The 25,971-nt window shown below is 36.5% G+C and overlaps 1 protein-coding gene across 11 annotated transcripts in view; it reads left to right on the forward strand.

Moving 5' to 3' along the window:
* LOC122575844 (origin recognition complex subunit 2) overlaps positions 1–25,971 on the forward strand; it is a 112,868-nt gene that overhangs the window by 1,743 nt on the left and 85,154 nt on the right. For 10 of the 11 annotated variants that reach the window (XR_006319554.1, XR_006319559.1, XR_006319555.1 and 7 more), the window contains 5 exons: positions 75–204; positions 280–520; positions 594–827; positions 915–1,146; positions 2,681–2,739. Coding sequence is in view for 1 of the 11 variants with exons in the window: in XM_043745322.1 (XP_043601257.1) it covers positions 75–204; positions 280–520; positions 594–827; positions 915–1,114 (805 nt within the window). In the remaining 10 variants the exon portion in view is untranslated. Of the gene's footprint in view, positions 1–74; positions 205–279; positions 521–593; positions 828–914; positions 1,147–1,912; positions 2,108–2,680; positions 2,740–25,971 lie in introns of those variants that run through there. The other variant, XM_043745322.1, reaches the window with a different exon arrangement.

Genomic DNA, 25,971 nt, shown 5'->3' on the forward strand with positions numbered 1-25,971 from the left:
GTTAAGAACAAAATATTGGAACCTATAAGCTTTTAAAAAGATTTAGTAATACATATTGTTTTATTGTATTTTAGGCAAGGCTATACTGTATTGCTTTACGGCTTAGGTTCAAAAAGATGTTTAATCAATGATTTTTATAAAAGTATATCTTATCATCCATCACTAGTAGTAAATGGATTCTTTCCTAGTTTAACTATGAAAGATGTAAGTGATATAAATAGAGTTGAGATATAAATATTCAAGTAATATGATGATTAAAAATAGTGCAATATTTTTTAGATACTTGATGGTATAATTATTGACTTATTGGAGTTAAGTTGTCCTAGCAATACAACTGAATGCATTGATCTTATTGAAAAAACTTTAAGGAAAAATCCAAAAGACAGATTGTATTTGTTAATACATAATATAGATGGTATGATGCTACGTTCAAATAAAGCTCAAGATTTACTATCTTGTCTTGCAAATATACCAAATATTTGTGTTTTAGCATCAGTTGATCACATTAATGCCCCGCTATGTATGATCAGTTTCGTATTATATTTTTAATTCATTACATTTTCAGTAATTCTTATATGATTGTACATTTATAGTATGGGACCATACAAAACACTCCAAATTCAAGTTTTTTTGGTGGGACACAACAACATTTCTATCTTATCAAGAAGAAACATCTTATGAAAGTTCGCTTTTGGTTAAGCAAAGTGGTGCTCTTGCTTTATCATCTCTTCATAATGTTTTCCTTTCTCTAACTTCAAATGCTAAGTCAATCTATCTATTGCTTGTAAAGAATCAGCTAAGCAACAGTAATAATGTTAATTTTACTGGTAATTTCAAATTTATAAGAAAAATATTACATATAGAATTAATATAGTTTCAAACATAATAATTTATTTATAAATTTCTATTAATAGGAATGGCATTTAAAGATCTTTATCGAGCTGCCCGTGAAGGATTTCTTGTAAGCTCAGATTTAGCATTAAGAGCACAATTAACTGAGTTTATAGATCACAAGTTAGTTAAAATAAAGCGCAACATTGATAGTATTGAACATCTTATCATTCCATTAAGTTCTGGACTTCTAAAGCAGTTTCTAGAAGAATACGATACATGATATTTTTAACTACCTGTAGCATATAAAATATGGTAAAGTATAAGTATTTATACTTTTTGATATTCTTTTTATATACCAAATTTATTAAAAAATATATTTTTCTAAAAAAAAAAGAAAAAACAATAAAACACACTTTAAAAAATATAATGGACCACATAATTGTTATGTCATGTCCTTTAAAAAAAAGTTTTACAGATATCTAAATCTAATTGTTATATTTAATGTGTAATATATTAATACATATACATTTCTATATGTCATATAATTATTAGGTTATAAGAAATTAATTAGGATATGTATACGTATAGGTTTATACAAATTAAAACATAGTTAAGGATTAAGATATATTTGCAATATCATGTTGGTAGCATTCGGTGTTGGTACCACGTTGGTACTATTCAATGACGCGAAGCGCCAGTGGTAGTAGTATCGTGCAATTCGTGTATTATTTTTTACGTATGATTATGACACGATAAGCCGGGTAGTGTGTAAAATACAGTAACAGCTAACAGCTATAAGATGTCAAATATGTTAGGTTAGATAGTAGGCGGAATTACGCGCTAGCGAAAGGTTAAATGGGTTATTAACGCATGTATGTGGTCCACAATTTGATAGGTAATTACATTGTTAGCAACTGTTATTTCTCGTGATTTAGTGACGAATAAAATTTGAAAAAAGTCGTTAATGTCATGTAAAATAATACAACACTATAGAAAGTACAATAATCGTATGATACAGTATACAGTTACCGGCTTGTTATTCGACTCGGTTTTGATCTAACCTAACTTTTTGCCGTAGAACTTTTAAACGAGGTTATTCAGTCCTGCTGGGATGCTTTACCTTTTTTTAGCTACAAACAATGTCATAATTTCGCTGAAAATGTTAGTGTGTGGGCATGTGCGTGTGTGCAACGTTGCGTGAATTACAGTTCCGATTTGACATTGTAAACATGACGACTTGACCTTACAATGGCAAGTTGGACGACCTTGACTTTGGCAAGTATACAATGACCGAGTAGTCACTCTTACCGACTAGAATCAAACTTTCTACGTATAGTTTTGATAATTTAACTGATGAAATTTCATATTGTCAATCAACCTTTTGCATAATATAACCTTCTATTCTTAGCAAGGAGCAACTGCAAAAAATGTTTGATCCTTTCTGTCATAAAGGTGTAACAAATTTTTGTCTTTTTTTTTTTGTTATCACCGTATTGAACGCATGTCAAATATTTTATAGCACGTCCCTAGTTATATCTATATTACAAAAGGAAACAAAGTTTATATTGCCTCACATATTTGTATTTTTATTTATGATGTATATTATTAGTGTTGCTTGCTTTGAATTTTAAAATTAAAAAGAAATTAAAACAAGAAATAAACGAACAACGTTAAAAATAAATTAAAACAATATTTGATTTTTCTTTCTTTCTTTTTCATTTATATTTGAATGTGTTTACTACCTTTTTATTCGATTAATGATACAAGAATATACATTTTAAATAAAATGCATATAGTAAAAATTGTAATCTTCTAATTCTTACATAAGTATTTTTCATTGTTGTAGGTAACCTATAAACACATTTGCTGTGGCACTGAAGTAATTACATTGGTACAAGTGCTTCGGTGAGTTATTTAATATGAATTTAATTTTATGATAATTTATCTTAAGATTGACATTGATATACCATATGATATTATACCGTGTGTTTTTCTCTAATACATATTGATTTTATTCAATTAAAATGTTGGCATTTGAGTTTGTAAATTGTCAACATAAGTTTTAATTGCATATTAATTGCAATAATTGATTGCAGTAATTAGAAATGATATTAAGGAATAATGTGGTTGTTAAATTATTTAGATGGAGAATGGATTATGAATAAATAATATAATTAATTACAGGACAACATAATTATTATTTAACAGCCAAATGTATGTTATAGCATAATGTATAAACTACAAAAGCATTGAAAGGAAAAGTAATAAAAATGATTTATAGTTTTATTCAATATATTTAAATTTTAAAAATGTTGTTTTAAATAATACATATGATTATCAATGTCATATAAAATACAGATTATTAAATTAAAAAGACAACTGATTAATTTATTATATAATGTATTATGAATTGTATGTTATGTGAAGAAAGAACACGAAAGACTAAAATATGGTCGTGTTCTTAAAAAAATTTTTAAATAATTTTTCATTAATGTACATATATTTGCATTTCATATGTGCATCATTAATATATATATACATACACATTTAATAATGTATGTATTATGCTTTAGTTCTGATTTAAGAAGTATTTTAATAGAAAAATACTGTTTAAAATGTATTTTTTAAAAATATTTCTAGTTTATCATTATACTTTTTCAATGGAAAATAATTCCTTTCTTTAAATTACATTTTTGAAACTAAAAAGACATAATAAAATTATCTTATTTTAATGTGATGAATGAAGTACAGCAACCATCTTTATCGACGGGTTGGTCTTTGATTATGCTTTAAATTTTATGATTTCTACCACTAGGGATCGTTTGTAGTTTCCTGTCATTTCAAACGATCTTTTATAGCTGTGTTTAGTATTGTTTTTAGAATTATTTTAAACTAATTTATTTGTTCAGTGAGTAAAAGTGTTGTTAGTATCTCTTGAAATCTTACACTTGAAGCAGAGGCATAGAAAAGAGAAAATTTTATTGTTTAAGATTTTCAGAGATATCAAAATGTTATAACGTAAGTACAAAGTGACGCTTAAAAAATTATTTATGAATTTGAAACAAAATAAAAATCTGTTGCATAGTATTTAACTGCAAATGAAAATCATATGCTTTTATTTTTTCTAATATACTATCGAAATCAAATTAAAATACCATTTAAAATATTGTGAGGTTAACAGAGAGTAAGGACTATCCATCATTGTCAAATAATGGTGGGATTCCAATTATTGAAATTATGTAATATTTTTTGAATGTCCAATAACGTTTTTAGGAAATATGGTATTCTCACATTATTTATCCAGCAATTATAACTTATGTTATTTTCGAAAATTGTAAATTCGAACGATTGTCATAGATTATTATTGCGTGACTCAATACAACTGCAATTATCTAGTATTTAATTTAATCATTCACCACAATTGCGTTACATTAAATGTGAGATCAGAATTAAATTTAAAATGAGAAATCTAATACCTAATATCACGTAGCGACGCTCATGTGAATTTCACTTTTCTCAAGACAAACCAATTTCTCCGAGTGGTCTGCCCATTTCTTCGACGGCCATTAACTTTTACTTTCGTACTAACTTATTTCGCGTACGATGAACGTTAAACGACATTTGTCACGGTGAATGACACAACGTATAAACACAGTGTATAAACACGACGTATTTAAAGCCGTAAACGCTTCAACGTTTATTTCTCACGTTTTTCATTTCAACTTTATTCGTCCGTGATTTACAATTCTGCCACGAGATTCAAAATCTTCGTTTTCAATGATAGTGTTTTCAGTCCAGTCGATAAAACAGTTACCAATTTTTTCATAACGTTATCAAACGAGATTTTACGTGAACGCGAATTAACCCGAGAGAGTGCATTGGCAATATGGTAATTTCGAATTGCGAACACTATTGTCGATGATTCGCTGACGCACACAATGGCACAAAAGCGGTGCGCGCGGACGCTTAACCAATTTCCGCTTGTTTTAACCAAAATCGAGGTCGTGGAGCCGTTAAGCGTCAAGGATCACTTACGATCATCAAGTCAAGATTCTACGTGTATGACTCATGGAACTCTTTTATCTCGACTACATATGATTTCTTCCACATGCGTCCTCGTCATTATGCGTGCTCGCGAGCACATGACTACGTTTAATAATGTTCCATTGTTACAATATCACCTCTTTTCTCGTTTGACCAGACTTAGCATGTCTTCACAATTTTCAATTTAGTTTTCGTATGATGAAAGGTGTATACAATTTTTATGGATATAATTAGAGAAAGACAGAATAGATAAACGACAGAAATGAACTTTATTTAGTAATCTAATAAGTATGATAGAGGATATATAGCGTTAAACTTTAGCTTTCGTCGTGAAAATTTTCATTATTTAATTATTTTGTAATCTAGTAAATCTAGTTAAAATTGTCAGAATTATGAAATTCTTTAGTTTCTGGTTCAAGTATTATTTCATAATGGCTAAAAATAATGATTAAGTGTTCTACTTTTGATGAATTATCCTGCATAATGTACAGCGTTAAAAACCGTTCCTGACGTTTGCTAAAAGCTCGAGCGTTTTCCATGTAAAAGCAGCATTTAACGAGATAGGAAACAACCGCGAAAACTTGCCTTTTTTTATTTCTATAAAAGTTGCTTGCCTTCCCGTTTTGTTTAGTTACTTGTGTAACGAGTTAAAAGATCTTGTGCGGCGGATAATGCGGCGCAGTTGTAAATGAAATCGCAAAACAAATGCAACGTAATAATAAAAACGGTGGTCAGAAGCAAAATGGGTAAAATGAGATAAAAAGACAGGAAAATAAAAGTTTCCTGCTAGTCACTTGGTACGTTCCATTCAATTGTGCGGTTTATATTTCATTTTCATACTTTCACAGAGTGCGTGATTCCAATTTCACGTGTATCATAGAATTAGTAATTGAACATTATTATTCCATTTCTGTTGATTTTCTGATTTTATCGTTATTTGATTATATTAAAAAAAAAACAAGTATCCAAAATTCAAAAGAAGTGAGTAAAATTCTCCACAAATAAATCAAGCAACTTCAAATGTAATTCTTCGGTATTGATCCAACAAGAAACGAACCCTTCAAGCTGTCCACCCTTAAACTGTCCGCTCCTAAACTAATAATCCAAAAGAAGCGGACGAAATCCCTAAACACGTTTCGACCACCTCAAACCTTCGCTTAGCTTTTCTATGTTCCATCTTCTTCAAATTAGTCTTCTCCGATCCATTCGATTCTCGTAGAATCCCAAACTAGGCTCTTTCAACCAATGGTCGTTCCACCTGGCAAATTCTTCCACGATTGTAGAATATCGTTATACAACGGAACGTTTGACAAAAAACAAGCTGCCACGTCCACGTTGCTCGTACCTCTTCCGGTAATCAAGCAGGCGGTCGGTCGATCTTGTATTCAGGTTGCTGATAAAACCGGTTGAATCGATAGAGCGACGCTTCGGTCTGCAGAAAGGTTTGCCAGCGTTGGCTTCGCGCATTTATCCGGTTCCCGGTTGTTCGATGGAAACTGTAACCCCGCCACGGCATATTAAATATCCCCGAGACGGGAGATGACTGGGTGCTCGAGGGTGAACGCGCAACTTTGCCAGACCCGTCGTCTTTACCCAGCGATTCCTGCGGATTTCTCCCTCTGTGCACGTTTTGCATACATGCACACGCTCACGTATCATACAGGGTGTCTCATTAGAATGTTCCCATGCAGTTATTCGTCGTATGTAACGAGATACAAGGCTCTGATACGAATATTATTGTATATATTAGTAGAGGGGATGCATCAGGTTTCATGAGGTGGTGGCAGAGAACTCATTATAAAGAGAAATAGATTCAAACAACTCTTCTTTGGTACACAGGGTAACTTTAAAAATTCCAATTCTTTTTCTAGATGAGAAGATATATGTTAGTATCGTTTCGTTATTCTATTATTAAGATTTAAGTTGGGATTGGATTAGAGTTTTAGCTAAAGTTTCAATTGGAGAGACTAAGGCGTTAAGTTAGATTTGGCAAGTTTTCTAGACATAAAGTTTGTATTTTTAGACATCGATTAATATCGATATTGATTATATATGAAACTCTGGATCCATATTAGGACAATTCTTAATGATTCGAATTATTTCAGGATTATTTTTATCCATACGCTATTGTCCAAATATTAATATCGCCTTCTACGATCAGGAAATATAATAAAGGTATTCAAAATCTAGCGCGCTAAAATGAGATTTATCGTTCGTAATAAAACATATATATCAAGACAGACCGAGTTCCGCTCGAAACTTCTGTTTCACTTTCTTCCTTTCTCGTAACGTACATTTCCATGGAGACGAATTTGTGGAGAAAATAACGAGACACCGAGTATATAGCCAGCTTTCAGGGAGCCACCCTCGAAAAAGCGTGCGTACTCGTATTCGGTGGTTCTGTTTTCACCCCGATCCCCTCTTCCTCTGTTGCGCGTGCTCTCCTGTTCGTGCACTTTCCGTTGGCCCGTCCTCTCCGTGTGTCCTCCTCTTTGTACAACCCGTTCTCTTTCATCGTTCCACGAAATTGTCGTTTTGTGCGTGGCGCACACATTGCCTCTCGCCTTTCCGTTCCTTTCCGTTTTGCGTTCAGTTTGCGTTTCGTGAAACAAGAACGACTTCTCTTCCGCGGGTGAGGAACGTTAATTCGAAACGGGCCGCGTTTCCCTGCAGGGTCGCAAGGGGAATAGTACAGGCTTTCCTCTTGGCTTGAAACGAGTCAACGAGAATATTGTTTCGACGGACGGGAACTCGACGACGGTACTTTTCAGCGTGGCCACCAAATTAAATGGCATCCATGCGATTAACTTTCCCCGGAGATTCGTCATTGCGATAACGAAACTCGGTAGCCCTTTTGCTATTCCAAAAATCGAAAAAGAATTGCCCCTATTTTTATTGGAATGAAATAATCCTTTATCCACGCGACCAGGTATTTCGCGAGGATATTTATGTCAGAGACAGAGGAAATTTCTCTATCTAACGGACATTGATTCAAGAATTTAACATATTCTAAACTTAATGTTTTTCTTCGTTCGATAACCGACAGATTTCGAATTCCAACGAAACGATCCTTTATTCATACGGCGGAATATTTTTCATTCTAAAGTAATCTGACTTCTAATCTAGGAGCCAAATCAAACCCAACTCTTCTGTTGCTCTAGACATCGAGAAGAATTCGTTCGATTTCGAGTTAGGACAACGTAATCCATCGTCAACGTGATAGAATATCTATCTCTCCTATCTGAACTAAACTCTAGTTTGGCCCCAGAAAAAATCTAAACCATTCTCGTATTGCGTATGAAGGAAACTTTCTATTCTCTCTACAAATCTATCGGTAACACTTACGAATCATATTAACAAAACGCCGGTAATTAACGCGAATACTTCGTAGTAAAATGTATTGACAAATACAAAGCACAGAATACGATACTTTTTACACAGTACCGAGCTTACAACGGACAAAGAGACAAGATATAAGAGCATTCTAGTAACGTGACGATGGAGAAACGTGCAGCAGCCAGTAAGCTGGATCTGCTAGCTGGTTTCCTAGAGAAAATCGATCGACTGGCTGGAGGAAATCGGCGTCTATAGAGATTCAATGACGATAATCAACGGCGGAGACCCTTTTCTCTGCCTGTCTGTCGACTTCTCTCCAACCTACGTATGACCTCGATAATAACAGTTATGAAACTTGGCCGCGATAGTGAAAGTGGCGTGTACAGGACGTTTCATAATCCGACAACGTCGCCAAAGCAATGGGCAAGCGACGAAGAAGCCCTGAAAGGAGGAGAGGATGTTTGATCGTCAAACAGTTTCACCGGACGTTCGTCGAGACGAGAACGTGGACTCGAACGATGAAACGAGATTGTGAAAAGAAAAAATAAAAGGAGAAAAATGAGAGACACAAAGGCGGATTGAAATTATGAAATATTGACATACCATCGATAGAATAATCCTTTATGAATGAAGAACACTGCTGCGATCCTTGAATCTAGTTTTATTGTTAGCAGTGGATTACACGATACGAAGGTAATGGAGTTTCGTATATTTTGTATAGAGTAGTCTTTCCAGTATACCGCTGACAAAGAAAATATGTTAGGATTGTTTTGCGATGTTTCTTCTACGTAAAATGTCTGCATATCTCATATTTCATTGTCCTACTATCGGCATATAACGTAAATCGCAGTTGACGTCTCAACATTGATAACTGAATATCTACATCCTCACGTGACTCCTCAGGGTACTTGGCATAGATTGATTTTTATTTAATCCGTAGCGATTGCGAATTGAAGTTCAGTACGCGTAGCATGTACGACAGAAGATCTGATAGAACTTCGTTATCGCTATTCTCGTAGCTTCGTTGTAATAGTTTCTGACAGGCAAATATCGAAGAAGTTCTTAAAAGCATCATCCCCTTGGTTCCTTGCCTCGAGATAATTTTGTGTCAATAATATAAAAATATTTTTCTAAGATCTAGTGGCTAATTATATGCAAAAAGGAATATATTTTCCATTTGGAAGAAACGTAATATCGAGATTCGGATCGAAAAGAATTAGATAAACAATTTGAATTTATATTTAAAGATTATCTTCGAATAGCATAACCGGTATTTAGCAACATTCATATATCATTACGAAATCGAGCGAACTACAGATGCTTATAAGCAATAATGTAAGATAATTATCTGGTGCTTGCCTCTGATGTCAGGGTTGTTGGTGGCGTGTGTACGCATTTGCACGCACCACGAGTGCTACTTTACTTCCACCACTATCGTATCTTCATATCGTAGCTCGGCAAAATGTTACGACTTTCTTGTGAACGCGCCGACACTGCGTGTACGTAGCGCGATAAAAATGTGTCACGATCATACAAGACTTTCCCATTTGTAGCACGCGTGCAACCACGCTCCTCCCTGGTCGATTCAGCTGTCGTTCATATAGTGATATCCAAGGAACGTCCATCAGGTTTTGTCGCACTCTGACTCCGTTTCGAACGTTCGCGATCGGTCGAGGGTTAACGAGGTTGATAATTGTCTAGACGTGATTTATCTGTCGAGGTTTAAATTGATTGGCTTTGCTATTTTGTAGGGATAGCGAAATGATACCGAGTTGTGTCATCGATTGCATTAAGTTGGTCAAATCCTTCTTTTACGATGGAATCAATATTATTAGTTTTATGAGTCACGAGTTACGAACACCAATCGACAGCTATAACTCTGATACACAAATTCCGAGTTACGTGTTGGCAGTACTAATCAACAGTTGCAGGTCTTACACACAAATGGATACAATGGATAAAGTGTTATAAGTAATTTTGAAAATTACAAGTTAACTGATTCTTTTATTTGAAGTAAAATTGTGAGATTATAAAAAGAAAATCTGTATTCTGTAATTCGTAACTCGTTAATTTACAAATAGTATTAGCAAGTTATTTGTTAAATTATTATAATTATATTGGTAAATTATCGTACGAGAAGGTTCTGGTATTAGGTAGAGTATGGGATTGTGTGGAATTTCTTGAATGATTAAAAACGTTCATAGTTTGCACGAATATAATCTGTTATTCGCAACAATATATAAAAGAGAAGAATTCATCAAAATATATTTTACTCTCCAAAATCCTCATATTCTATTATTTTATTATTTTAACAAATTTTTAATGTATGTTTCTATCGGATTTTCTCTTTGATTATCTTACGCGTTAAGTTCGCTAAGCGTTAAGAAATTCTCTTACCTGCTTCTTAACTTGATAAATAATCTCAAACATAATTAAGATAGGATAAGTAAACAGAGAAATTCAAGTGGAACTATCGTTGCTGTATTCGTCCATGAGCCGGTAATCTGAAATAGCAATCGTTTACATTTCAAATAGTCAACAAACACCACCCTCTTTCGTTACAAACGGAATTAAATGCTAGAAGGTTGAAACGAATTCCACTTCCGGCGAGCAAGCGCTGAGGAAGGACTGGAGCTGACCGTATCGATCGCGTGTGCAGGATTTAAATCCAGATCTTTCGTTTTCCAGACGACTGCTCTAGCAATCGAGTTACTCGGTCGTTGTTAGATCCCTCTTCTTTAAATCTAATTCGAAAATGGGGTTCGCCTACTGTTCAGTCAGCTTGACAAATGCGGATCGTTCTCAATCGAGTAGTTACAGAATTCACCTCCAATTTCATACAGAGAACGGAGAATTACATAGAATTTATTCGACTATAATATTGCTGATACTATGTGCCATGGTATGAAACTTCGAATTTTCAGTATCTAGAATTCTTTTCCATCGTAGATTTCCAACCATAATAGATTAATATGGTTTATAACATAGTTCAAATTATTTCATGGAATCCTTAACACGTATTCTGATCTTCGTGAATCATTCACCGAATTTTACTTTCTAAATTCTATTCCAGTAGCTTTAATTCCAATTGTAGTCGCAATTAAATACCAGACAACGGCTGCAGATCGTCACGCCATTAATAGTTTGCGGAATTTTCCCTCTCTCTCTCTATATATATCGGTAATTGCAAATTGCAACTATAGCACGTATACTTGTTATCGATAATCGCATCAGTACTTGAAAGGAAACGCCGATAGACCATCTGTATCGAAATATCGATCATTGACAGCTATGAATCATGCTTCTTTGCAAACATACATACCTCCTCGGCTTTTTATTCGATATCCGATAACCAGCCGTTTCTGGTTACTGTCGCTTTTCTAGATTTCCGCTGTCGTCCGATAACGTCTGTTCGTTCTTTGTAATCTCTTCTAACTCCGACTCCATCGTTCTACGTATTTTGTTTCTTTCGTTTTTTCGCTGAATATATATATATTCGAAAAATTGTAATAGAAACAGAAATGGATATTTGTACGTACGAACATATATCTGTGTGAGAAGTCTTAAGTATTACTTATTAACTATAAGTATTATCGCTTAAGTATAATGCGATAATGATCAAACATCGATAAGAGAAGCACAGAAGGCGTTAGGTTCAGACTTAAACTATAATATTTTTTATAGCTATGAATTGCATTGAGTTGTGGTCGATGGGTTGGTCCGTGTATTATTTCATTTAATTAATAAATTCGCAAATTACTTTTCTTAAAAGCTTCGCGTTTTTTGTAAGCTATCGAGTGTTTATTTCAATTACATTATACTTTAAAAATAGTCGAGATAACGATGGATAATGTTACTTCTCGTTTTTGTTGATGTATTGATGTTTTTTTGATGTATTTACAATGACACACTATAATCCATACACGGCTCTAATCTTCGCATAAATTTCCATGAATTTCCAACTCTAAATCATCAATTTTTACTCAGTTCCTACATGACAGTAGTAAGTGGTTTTTTTCCTTTGGAAATAACCCATTGTCAAGTCGAATAATCGACGACTGAAATAATAGTAAATTTACCAGCATAATTCCAGCGTATCAAACCGTCTTCTATTCCAGATCGAACTTCCTCTCTATTTTATATTCAACCCGTAGAATTCCCATCGACTGCAACGAATATTAAACTTCGTCCCTCCTCTTCTATATCGGCGGTACAATAAAAAGCAGAAAGAACGAAAAGGAAAAGAGGGGAAAGAAAGTGGGTACGCTGGGAAAACTTATGCAATTTTCCGGAGCAAAAATCGCCTGGGATTTGTCTTGCCAGCACGATGGTAGGAAGGTAGGAAGATTCGAAGGGTTCCACCCCTTCGAGCGAGGGAACTCGACGGCTTATCGTGCTTTGCTTTTCAAATGGCTCGTCATTCGTCGCCTTTTCCCTCATTTCCCTTTTTCTTGAGCCTCTCTCTCCGTCCTTGTTATTTTTATAATCGATCCTAAGAACGACACAGGCTCGCTCCTTTCAACCCTACAACCTTTCAACTTTAATTACGAGAAGCTCGATTATTCTTTCATCTGGCATGACAAAGTGGTAAAGCGGTTTAGCTACTGACATTCAATTCGCACGAATTGAGCACGTGCACGAGGTGATCTTTGCAACACACGATCCTGGCCGCTTGTGTAAGAATATGATTGCCCGGTAATCAGCTGAAACGGTTGCGCGTATCAGGCATCCTTGGAATTCCCGGAATTTTATTCCTTTTTTTATGCAAAATCGAATCTTTATATCGACTAGGTGTTACCAACTAATTGGCAAAAAGAAAAAATAAAAAAGAAAAACAGAGGAAAAATACGATCTCGTGTGCTGTGGTCGTTTTTTCACGAACTGTTCCATTTTTTCTCTTCGTCCATAACGAGCCATTAAATGGCTCGTCGAGCGTCAGCTGCAAGAGAGAATCGGCCACATGCTCGTACCCAGACCACCTCCAAAACCATCCACGTTCATATATGCTGTGTACCTAGAATCAGGGCACTTTGGTCAGTTTGTAGTAATAATACGTGTACGTTACTGAAACGTACAAATTAATGACGAATTCATAAATTACAGATATAGGTTAGGCAATTACAACAGGTACTGAATTTACGCTACTGCTGGCGTAAAATTAGCTACAGTTATTCTTCGAATGAAATTCCTAAATAAAGTGTCGTACATTTGACAGAGGTCGATATTCTTTTACCTCGATTCCATTAAAAGTTGGAATTTCATACATTCCCCTGATGCATGCCTCACTACGTAACAACTTGTAATTGCAGTATATTCGAGTAGACCGAGTATACCGTGCTCGATCACCGATATTTATCGGCGATACTTATAACTTTTAATTGGCCAGCAGACCTGGTAACCCCGGACTCGATTCGAACGAAGCTAACGTCGAAAAGTTATTCCCATAACGAGGAAACGTTTCGTTCATCTAGCTTCCCTTTTTCGTTGTTTTATTTTCTCTCGCGAAACACGTTAACTTCGTGCGGAAGGATAGGAAGAGGGCCGCGTTTGCCAGCTTCCTTCTATATGGAAGCCCATTAAAGCGGCCGTAAAACTTGGTTACAGACTAATTGCTTCTACACCGCGGTCCTTTCCTTTTTTCTCTTTCTCTCTTTGTAGGAGGACGAGGTAAAAAGGGGATGGAAAAACGGAAGTGTTTTTGTTCGATAAGGTAACTCTCGCGTCTCGTTCGATATTTCACCTGGAAAGGAGAGCCGTGATATCTTCCAGCTAGCCCTAGGGGATCCAATAAGTTCCTTATCACACTATGGCTTCTTATGGAAACGAGTATTGTTGCGTTGGATCGATGCTCTCGCAAATATCTCGACTTGTAGGTTATACTTCACAAATTGTGCTCTACCCTCGTAGCTCGAAACTACCGGAGGGTGGCGTACAAGATAAATTGCGTCGTTTCCTTTTAATCCATTAACTGTTAACTTTTTTGTGAAATTGTCATGTCGCACCTCTGTTTTGAAAGTAACGCCATTCAAAAGCATTAATGTTTCAGAGAACGCGAAAAGCTGTCTTTAAACATGATAATTATAAAATTATAATAACTATCGTATGAAAGAATCAAATAAATTTTTATTCAATACCCAAACCAAACTTTCGAAACGTTTAGAGTACGTATACATATAGCCTTAAATTTTAATATTTATAGCAATACAGATTTCTTCGTCAGAGTTTCACTTTATCCCAGGTTGTAGAAATTAAAAATTGCCTCATTCGTACCACTTTCCTCTGAATCTTTCATTCCTCCTCATCCTCCAAGATTAATTCCTTTGATTCAAGGATCTTATTTATCTTATCAGTGTCTGTTAATACCATCCATTTAGCATATCAAATATCCTATTCTTATAAAGATAAAAAACATCATTTATTTCTCGTCCTTCTGATCTCATCCTTTGGACGACTCACTAGCAATTCCACAAGTCTTTCTTGAACCAGTCCTCACAGCATCGAGTGCATACGTAATCCCGTGTGCATGGTTGCGAATAATAATCCTAATAGGATGAAACATCATCGGTATTCGGTTAATCAATCGCGACCAGGGCCAGGCTAGACCCGGACGAAGGAGCTTCGAGGTCGACGAGGTTGGGGTTGCTGTACGTGCATTGCGCAAGAGCATTCACCCCGCTCAATACTCAACGACACGGCACAAGCTACCAGTTGGTTGCTGGTGTTGGTACGTACGGACCAGTGCAGCGGACAGAGACGGAGAACACGGTGTTGGGATGGCTGGAAATAGGAAGCGAGAGAGAGAGAGAGAGAGATGGCCGACCACCCCCAAAATGGGTTACCTACCTTTACCCACTTTGTGTACAATGAACCCCGCCTTTGATAGCGCTACCGTGGATGTTTTGTGTTTCGTAGCAAGCCTCGTGGCACGTCGAGACTCTCTCTCGCCCCTTTCCAAGAATTTCTCAGAATTTCGCCACGGGCCACGGCTTCGAATTATAAGCCTTGATCGCGTGGCCAGCTTTCGTACTTGGATACTATATACTATGTGCAATTTTCGAGACGGGAGATGTCGTCATGCGAAGGATTACGGATGGGAATGTTGTCTAAGAGCAACAGATGTTGGCTGTAGGAGTGGTTGAATTCGGATAAGAGAGAGAGAAGGATGAATTGGCTTTAAAGTGTAATCGGCGATGGTTGGGACTGTACGTGATGATTGGATGAGAAATGAAAATAGTGAGAAAAAGATAATAACCGTATATAAAATATAGCAAGGTAATTGTAATGTAGATTGGTTTGGGAGTGAAATTGGTGAAGACTTGATGACTTCTACGTGATGTTTGAATGATAAATAAAAATAGTAAATGGAGAACGTAATTACGTACATACTTAACGTATAATAGAAAATATATTACGTAGATTCTATTCAGTAGACTAATAGAGAAAGTAGATTACATATTCCAATCTGGACTGCTTTAGACCGAAACGATAGATTCTAGTACCAATTTTATGATATCGATTCTTTTTCCTACGACGATAATAATTTCACAATATTTGTCAAACTTCAATCTACTTTTATCGTTATAAAACATCGACGATATTCCTTTTATCTTTGCTTTCTAAAATAATCTTTCTCAAATTCCACACCTTATTTTCTTCTTACGAAGTTTCGACATCCCTCGTCGAAACTTTCCCCGTGGTAATCGCAGGTTTCGCGACTTGTCATCGACTCGTAGCCGCGTTGTAACCTCGACTGCAACAACAAAGAACCGTCTCCTATTGAGCAAGGAAATTCTTTTATTAAATCGGTGGTTCCTGGCAAGCAACAATCGGCATTTCGCTCGACCGCGAGAGAAAGGGAACGAGCGCTCTTGCGTCTTGTCGCAAAAAAAGGTCTAACCGGCTTTCTACGAGGTGGCAAATGCCGGCTTTGGCTTGCAACAGCATTAAACTGTTGTGTCAATCCTCGTAAAACGTTTTCTCAGACGACACCGTGAAACCAGAAAATATACAGGCTATTGAGAAGTGTCTTGTTTGTAAGTACTTGTTCGTGAGAGATCGGAGAATCGATGTTACAGGTCTAATCGTTCAAAAATTGTTCAAAGTTTAACTCTTTTTTAGCTCTTTCTAGTTTCGTGAATAATTCTTGGTCTTTCTAAGATTAAAGTTCAAGTTTCGTGAAATTTATATGTCACGTAGCGACCGATGCACTGTTGGGAAGCCTGAAATTTTTTTCTGATAATTTTACAATTCTTCGTCCTCGAAATCGACGTCGTCGCTTTTTCACGTTTACAGCGGTCCCGTGTGATAGCTGGCAAATGTTCTTGACAGCATTGTTCCCCCTTTTTAAATTCACACAGCACGCAGCCGTGTAAACGTAAACGAGTCTCGTCAGTCCGCTCATTTTAATAATTCCTTGTGGCAGCGGAATGAACGAAGCGTTAAAATCGAGCTAAGACGCTTCGAACAGGCTACGGAATATATAAATAATTATGGTGTTAAACCGTACGGTATCTTTAGACGAATGCTGGAAAGAACGATAACGAATTTTCTTCTTCTTATTGTCGAATATTATAGTGTTTCAGTGGTGATAGAAGAAAATTATAACAACCTAGCAAGCTTTGTAATTTTTTTACCTTTGAACACATTGTCTTGTCAGTCTCTAAATACATTGTTTCCTTTAGTAATAACTAGGCAGCACGAAGTTCAATGTCATGACAGCGCTACTTTTACTTTTTATGACGACAGTCATGACACTTCGTGTCAGTAAAAGTTGCGATTGTCATGTGGAAACATAATTTTAAGGGGATTAAAAAACTATACGGATTTTGCGCTAGGCAAATTAATAGCTCGTTCAATTTCTCAACGGATACTATTCTTATTCGGATGATTTCTTAGTTTCAGAGTATGATTGGAAAAGATGCAACGAATATTCTTGAACTTTTTTCACGGGCTATTAACGTTAATTAATAGACACAATATATATTATTTATATACACATACACCACCATTGTTTAGGAAGAAATTGAAGATATTCTATCGAGAATGAGGAATGGAGAATCAAACGTTTGGTTGGCTTTTTGTGACAGAAAGGGGGAGTTGGGGATGATTAATGGGAACAATCTTGTTGTTCCAATTACGTGGTTGTCGATAATGTGCAGTCAGTTTGGATTTGATTGTGGGGTTTATGCAATCGATTGTACACGTTGGTTTAGGGAAATTGGACTGGGAGTTTAGTGGTATTGTGCCCGCTGGCTTTCATGTTGAACAGGGTGAAAACAATGCAGTCGAACAATACATGGTATTTCAAGAAGTTTTGTAACATTTTTGTTGGTTCTTTCTTCAGCGAGTGTTTCTTAATTAAAGATGTATTATTAGATGACGATATGATATATTATAGGAATATTAATAGATTATATAGATTATTATAGAAATATAAGTAGAAATATTTGGCAGTGTATCCAGTGGAATAAAAATACTATTTTTCTTACGATGCAAGTTTGCTCACTTTCTCCTACAGTAGGTCCTTATTATTAATAATTAGCAAATTTTCGTAATCATACGAAAGTATTGCCAAATGATAATAAATGATATGAAATATACATATTTCAACCTAATCAATTAGTATGTAAATGTTATGATAAATACAACGGTGTGTCAATAGCATATTCAGGTATAAAAAATTCTGCTGTATCTTGAAAAAGAAATGAATCTTCAAAAGTTCCTTGCTTTCTCCAAAAGTTTTTCTATCGAATCATCGAGAGATTCAGGACGATCGCGATAAGGGAAGCGGCCTGCCGCTAAATTTCAGGAAGGGAAAACGAGGTCGAGATCTGTCGTCTTTGATTTATCTCCCTTTCTCTCCCCCCCGTTGCCCTTGCTGCTTTTCTGTTACATTTACGTCGATCGCCGACGAAGACCAAGAGAAACATTTCGCTTTTTTCCATTGAGTCACACGGGTGTCTTGTATACCTACGCACGAACGGAAATGCACTTTCTCCGAAAACAGAGCATGCGGGTCTGGCTTGCCTCTGCCGACGTCGGATTCGTCGTCGAATTCGCGCGAAGCAGAAGGTTTCTCTCGAACAAAGTCGGATCACCGAGCTCGCCATTTACTATTTGGGTTATCATTGTCTTTGCCGCCGCCGAGGCTTTCTAGCTTTCTATGCTTATGCCAAGGATGTCCACATTGCGAAGGATCCCCCCACCCGACGCATCTATTTAGTCTCGATCTTAGACACGATGCTCATTGTTGTTCGCGAAACTTTAGTTTCTTATGCCTTTTTCTTGCGTCTACTTCTTTCAGGATTATCTCTTCTTATTCCCTTTTCAAAAATTTATTTCTGTGTGTTTTTACATTGATTAGAAAACTTGTATTTGTGCAGTGCTTATTGCTTTTTGTTAACATTTTTTCAGAGCGTTTGTTTGTTTTTTAGATTCACTTAAATTTTTGTTAAAATAAATTTATTTGTCCTGTCTTTGTTTGAACTGTTCTTAGCGCGATTGTTTGTTTCATGGATAGATTCTTTTTTTAATGTTATTAGTGAGCGTGTTTGCTTTTTAAATTTACATCTCTTAATCTCTTTTAGAGCGCTCTTTTATACCGAGTTATCTTCCGTCCTTCTATTTGTCAAATTTTTAAGAGAAATCTACGTTTTAATGATAACGTAAGCGACAATAGGGAAATAAAATTTGAGGCTGATAACCAGTTTAAGATCGCGTTTTGTCGCGTTAGAATTACAGTTCACGCTATAAACGTGACTCGATATTATAATCGTCGGGTTCTCGATCGTTGATATAAAAGAAACGTGGGCGTTTAGTCTGCTACAACTTTCAGTAACGATTAGTCATAAGAGCTAACGGTTCTGAAAGAGAGAGAGAGGCATATCTTTGCGGTTGGTAAATGATATTAGAGATTAGAAAGAGTTTTAGTAGGTTCAAACAGCGGTTTTTCTTTTTCCTAATCAATTTAGGCTGATACTTTATTTTAATATTTAAGAGCGCCAACGCTTATATGAAATGTCGCTGGAATGCTTAAAATAGAATTAAAGTAAATCAGGATTTCAGGATGGAAGGTGTTAATAATCGTCATACAATGATATCGATTAATATACTTTCGAACCAATTCTAAAGCGAGGCCAGCGAAATAATTTTCGATGCTTCTTAATGCAAAGTTTTCATCCTGCGCCTCCTTTCTTTCTTTCTCGATTAACATGAGTATGTTAAATGTTAATTTATCCTCTAGATGCTGGAACTTTAATTTCGGTAATGCTATTTCGAACACCGAACGCCAAGCAAACAAGCGCGATACCAAAGATAAGGATTGCTCTTAATTAGCCGGCGACACAGATTGTTACCTCCTCCCTCTCTCTCCTCTCTCTCTCTATCTCTCTCTCTCTTTGTTCGTTTCGGTTAAGTCGCGCTACGTTCAGTATGTACATATTAAGTTATCTTTATGCAAAACGATCTGTTATCTCTGCTGCTTTACGAGCGCTGCCACAGATAACCTTAATTAAATCGAGTGGCTGAAAAATGAGGCGAATTCGACGCCGGGGAATCGAAGATACCCGCCGATATGATAATGGGCTATCGATTAAACTCATTAAACGACGAACGTTTTCGTTATTTGAAGATAATAAAATTATTCATTGCGTTATCCGTGGACTTGGGATTACTATTAAATATATACGTATTTGCTTTATCATTCTTTACGATTAAGAAGGAATAGAACGATACATTTGTGGTTCGTAGATAGAGTTGAACATTTATCGTGTATTTGTATAATGAAATTAATAAACGAACAAAAGCGTCAGAGAAGCTCATATAGTTTTAGTAGAGCAACATACGCTCTGTATATGTTCGATTATACGCAAACGAACATTCTGCTTGAAATATTTCGATTTGAAATCCTGTAGACGTTGATTCGATCTCGATCGCTAGATTGCACGTGTATGCGTCGAGACGAACGCTCTGCAGATTTAGTAAATCATACCGGCGAGAACGTGCTGTTAGAAACCTGCTGCCATATACCGCCCGGCGAAACGAGTCCAGGCAGTTTTAAAAATACGTGTATAAGTAGAATATCCGAAGGAGAACCTCGAAGACGATTCCATGGTATTTGTTTGGTACAAAGAAAGTTCGAAAGCACCCTAGTCCGCTGGCTATGGAAGTAAGCGGAAAGGAAAGTTTCCTTTATGGCAGGAAGGGATCGAAGGATCGGTAGTGTGCTCTAAAGGACACGTCGCTTGGCTCGTGTTCCTTCTGTTGCCTAAAATGGCTGGAAGCTGTATACATCGAAGAATATTCTTCAGTGGAGATCTTTTGTTCAACAACCTGTGCTCTTATCGACCCTACTTACTACCTTCTTTATGTGGCCATCCTAAACAAATTTTGAAAATAATCTTTATTCCTTTTCTCGGTTATCGTTACATCCATCGCTAATTTAGAGAATTATTCAAAAAATTTCATTATTCCATATTGTAGCGATTTCGAAGGAAATTTAATCCTTGAATATTTTTCTTGAATAAAAGATGACAAACACGTGGCTCGAACACGATTTCACAATATCGTTGATAAATATCTCAGGATTTATACAGATTTCTTGAAAGCCTGGAACACTAGAAAAATTAAGAAGATAAAATCGTTCACGGAAGATTAATTAGAAAAGCGTGCACGATATCTAACATTCCGAGGAGAACGTAACCAGAGCAAAATGTTGAAGTGATCTCGAATGGAGAATTTCGACATTATTCCCGATATCGTGGATCATGCTAATTTTAGTTGCAAGAACGAAGGATTGTTCGGCTTGAACTAAAGGAACTCGATTCTCTGGCGCGTTCACCAGCGCGGTTCACGCTGTGACCAACATGACTGGTGAAGGTTTATCTGCTGATCTGTTTTGGAATAACTGTTGCTATTCTACTTATCCTCGCCGGTTTCACGATCGTGGCTTTCCTTCTGTTCCACATTAGCCGCCTCTGAATACTTCATTGTACGAGACGGTTTTTCTGGCGGCGCGCATCTACCGAGAGATAATGTTGCTTCGCTATGAAGTCGCTGTGTAATCGTACGGATTCGTTCGCTCTTATAACCCATTCTTATGCCAATTCTTCTTCAATTCGTAAACTAGTGTACATTTTCTTTCAATCACATACATCGTAAGTTCTTTATTATGTATTTGGTTAAGCGTTAATTGGTAAGGTCTCTGGAGTACCGTGATAAGTAATATCTAAATCCGAGGCTGATCTGTAGAATTAAAACTGAAGGTTAAAAACTATAATTAGATGTGATAGCGCGAGTCGGTGAGTTGTTGAATTGCAAGATCCAACTCGTACTTTCTCAATCGAGTCTCCGATAAATTCTCAAATAACCAGTGAATCTCAGCAGCAATAGCCTAACCAATATATTTTGCCAATCGACTACCACGCTATAAGATATCGGACATAAAACTCGCCCAACAAAAGATATCGCCCACCTCCATGAAATCTCTCTAGAATCGTCAATAGACCTTATTTTCTCGAGTCGCTCCCCTTCGTCTTTCACCCTTGAGGCAGTATCCTGTTATAAGATATAGTTTAGGCCATCTTCGGCTCTTTTTACAAATAACCTACACGATAGTTTCCCCATCAATTGGATATAACAGTTTTGGATATGAGCTGAAAGTAAAGTTGTGGAAAGGGAATAAAAATTCAGACTCCTCTCGAAGATGAGTCGCCCGTAACGGGCGAAACTCCAATTATTTAACTCTTTCACAAGTGCATATTTAGAAATTTTCTCGGAACCGTGTACAGAATTATCTTACGATATTGATATTCGTATTAATACGTAGATAGTCGATATTGTATGATCTAAAAAAGAACAGACGCTCAGCTACAGTCATCTTGTCCTCGTAAGTGTTAAATCTTTTCATTCAGCTTCGTCGATCGAGCGTGTACCAATGTGTTCATAGAACAAGAGATGAGTTCAAGGAAAAATGATGAACGCTTTGGGAAGAAGGATGTCCTTGATGGAAAGCTGGAAAGTATAGTGTGACCGAACGTTACCGGTGCGATGGCGTGCAAATGGTTCCGCGCAAACCACGTCCGCGTTATCACTGCGAAGAGACACCGATGTTACGGCACCGACAAAATTTGATGGAACTCGATATCAGCTCACACGTAACCTCGAAAACGGAGGCGTGTCTGTATAGCCAAGCCTGTCACGAGTCACGAGTAGAGGGGGAGAGGACGTTACACATATTTGAGGTCAGGAGATATAAATAAATGCTAATATCAACAGGCGCTGGCCAGTTTGATATCCAAACCAAAGCCTCGTTTCGTTCGCCGCTGCGCGCTGGCCTTTCTGTACACCTCTATTGAGCACAGGTCACCGTCCAATTCAGATAACGCCGATAGGAAACGTTTCATCTAGGATTTATAAAACGCGCGCGCCGCCCGCGACTCCCGACGCCAAGCCTAATGCGATCCATCGCTGCCACTGTACCGATATGTTCTGATAAAACGCGAGAACACGCATAGGCGCATTAGGCACGCGTATGTAATGCACAGACCAAAGGCTTTTGATAGCACATAGAGGGATTTTACTTTGGTTTGCACGCGGGCTGCTTCTTTGATCCAATTTTTGCTATCTTTGATTTCACTGTTTTCAAAGTTTTATACCTTTGGATTTTTGAATTTTCAAATTCCCAAGTCTTTATATTTTTAAATTTCGGAATCTTGCAATATTCAAATATTCATATCTTTCGATTTTTGTACTCTTTGATCTTCACATCTTTAATGTTTAAACATTCAAAGTCTCAAATTTTCGAGTCTTCAGGTTTCAAAATCCTTCAGCCTTCGGATCTTTGATTCTCAGCTTTTCAAACGATCTTCCTCTAATTTCCGAGTTCGAAACGGATCGCGAAAGTGTTCGAATTTACATTTTCAGTGTTCTGTATATTTCCATGTTCTTCAATTTCCTAATTGCTGTATCTCGCAATTTTGGAACGGAACTTCTCTCGTTTTAATTACTTCGCTTCGCGAACATCAGATCTGCTTCGCGCTAATGCGACATTCTTATCCCGTTAGCATTCTGAACCTTATCGTTTTCTGAAACTGCAACTTCTCCGAAAGAAGATTAATACCATAGGAAGTAACATTTATGTCTTTTTTGATTTCAAATTCTGTCGAAAATACCACAATATGATAAATAATTTTAATAAATAAAAGCGTGACTGTTGGAATCTGGAAAGTGTCATTATTCTGCTTATTCTGTATACAAATTAGCTTCATAATTTATTAGTATACAAAATATGACAATGCAGTGACTAAGTAAGTGTAGGCCAATTAATTAATAACAAATTGATACAATAAACGTTACTGAAATTTATTATTGAATACAATTTCATTAATATTATAATCTAATTAAGATAAACCGTGTCAGCTTGTGAAAGCATTCTATTATGAATGAGAAGAATTAAAAAGTTCTCTTCCTGAAATCACGTTTAAATTTCCTTTGTAATATTTTTCAACATTTTTCTCCTATATTCTACTTTCCTTCCCTTTGTGAGAGTCTTTTGGATTCTCTGAAAATTTGGTTAAAAACATTTGCATCGTCCAAACGTTGTTAATTTTGACAGAGCGATTCCAGCGTTTGATACGTTTTACGTGGAAATTTATTAAGTTTCATACAGAAAATCGCGGTCATCTGTTCCACTTTCAGTTATGACACGTCAGCAAATCTTATTACCCAAAAACCTAAATAAACGCATCAGCTACTCAACATAAGATGATGAAATTGACGTAGGTGTAACGAGATTAAACGTGTGCACTTTTCAAGAACATTAACATAGCTACATAAACGAACGTACGCTATCACTTATTAAATATACGAGTGCTTTGCTGGATTTTTAGCAACATCGCTAGATATACGAACGTTGACTGTATTCTGTATATGCACCTTGTAAATGAATTTTTCAACGGCTAACTTTTTCTAAACTTCTCATTTTCATAATTGGTACTTAACGTCTGAAAGAGACAAAATTTCCCATTAGACTGTGGATACGTATGCAGATTAAAATTTTTGTGAATACGATTAAAGAAATAAAACCTAAGCGGAGATTTGTTTCATTCTACATTTCATTCTACTTTGTATATTTTATATTTTAGATATTGACAATCAGGTCAATTACAATAGATAAAACATTAAATAAACATTGTATACTTTTATTACTTTTATATGTATATCGTTAATATATTTTTGGTGGTATGTGCGCTCTGTGTATTTTTGTATCTCCGAAACTCCCATAAGAGCATAAAAGTGCGCAGCTCAGTTATTACCACGAATTTATTTATCTCAAGGAGAAAAGATAAATCAGCGAATTCACGCAGACGAAAAAATCAATTATCCAAAAACATTAAGTCCCCACCGATACGCTTTTGCACGATCGATTCCCCGGGTCGAAGCGGCTCGGGGCAATTTTGCCTGGTCTCCTGAATCGGTCGATCCATTTTCCATCGACGTTAAACTGCAGCTTCTCTCTCTCTCTCTTTCTCTTCTCTCTCGAGGCCTCGTCTCCCTTTCCGGAGTAAATGTAACTGGCTACGTTGCATATTACACCTGTAATGTCGGTCGCGGCGGCTCGGTATCGAGAGAGCCCACATGCCCACTCGCCAGGAGAGAATTACACACGGCCGTATGTGTGACGACTTATCTACGTAACCTACTCCACTTGTAACTGTTTGCGAGAGAACACTTCCTCATTACACGCGAACGCGCCCAGCGTGTTTTCTATCGATCGGTCCGTGCTAGCCGAGCTAGCTCCGCTTCCTCTTCGTATTTCATCTTCCTCCCGGCGGCCCTCCCTCGATTTTTCCTCTCTTTATCCTGCACTCTTCTTATACAGGCTGACGAGGAAATCGGCGAAGAAGAAGCGACTCTACACTATAAAATAGATTCAGCTCTGTGAAACTTTTGAGAAAACGAGTTTGACCAATTGATGAGATCGAAATGGAGGATACGATAGAGGTGAATAAAATTGATAACGATGTGTTATTTCGTTGGATTGTCGGGAAAGTTTATAGCGGGAGAAAAGAAGGAGGAAAAACAAAGGAGGAGGGAGAAAAATGAAAGGGCAACAAAGAAAGGAAGGACGAGAAAGAAAGAATGAATGGAGAGAGAAAAGGAAAGAAAGAATGGCAAGAAGAAACGATATACAAAGCGGATGAAGTAGTTGAGAGAAGGAAAGAGAAAGGTTCAAAGTTCAGAGTTCAAAGTATGTACCTACGCGATGTAATCTTTTGTCACGATACTCGACTTTAACTTTTGGTCGTATAACCTCGCGGGAGCAAAGTGAAAAATCGGCTTTTCTTCTTTTCTTGTTTTGTCTACGAATCGTATCGCGTTGCGGCTATTCGTGAGATCGTTGATAAATTTTTAATTGCGTCCCAACAGTGCGAAGAACAATTTCAATCGATGCGGCGTGCAACACTTGGCTTACGTGTTGTTCTGTTCCTTGAACATGCGTGTGTTGCAGGCAGACCTTGCACACAGTTGGTACAGTGTATGATCTGATCGATCTGTTGTTCTGTCCCTGACCTAAGAGCGTATCTAAGTCTAGTTTTATGCGAATTGAAGTTCTAATTTACTAGCACATTTTTATCTCTCTATTTGTATGGTACATGTATGTAGACATGTATGTAGAATGTGTTTATATCGTACAAACCTCCGAATTTTTTAACGCAATCGAAGCGTAGCAAATACAGTACTCTTTTGCAAAGGAAG

This window comes from Bombus pyrosoma, linkage group LG15 (genome assembly GCF_014825855.1).
Source record: "Bombus pyrosoma isolate SC7728 linkage group LG15, ASM1482585v1, whole genome shotgun sequence".
Lineage (NCBI taxonomy): Eukaryota > Metazoa > Arthropoda > Insecta > Hymenoptera > Apidae > Bombus > Bombus pyrosoma.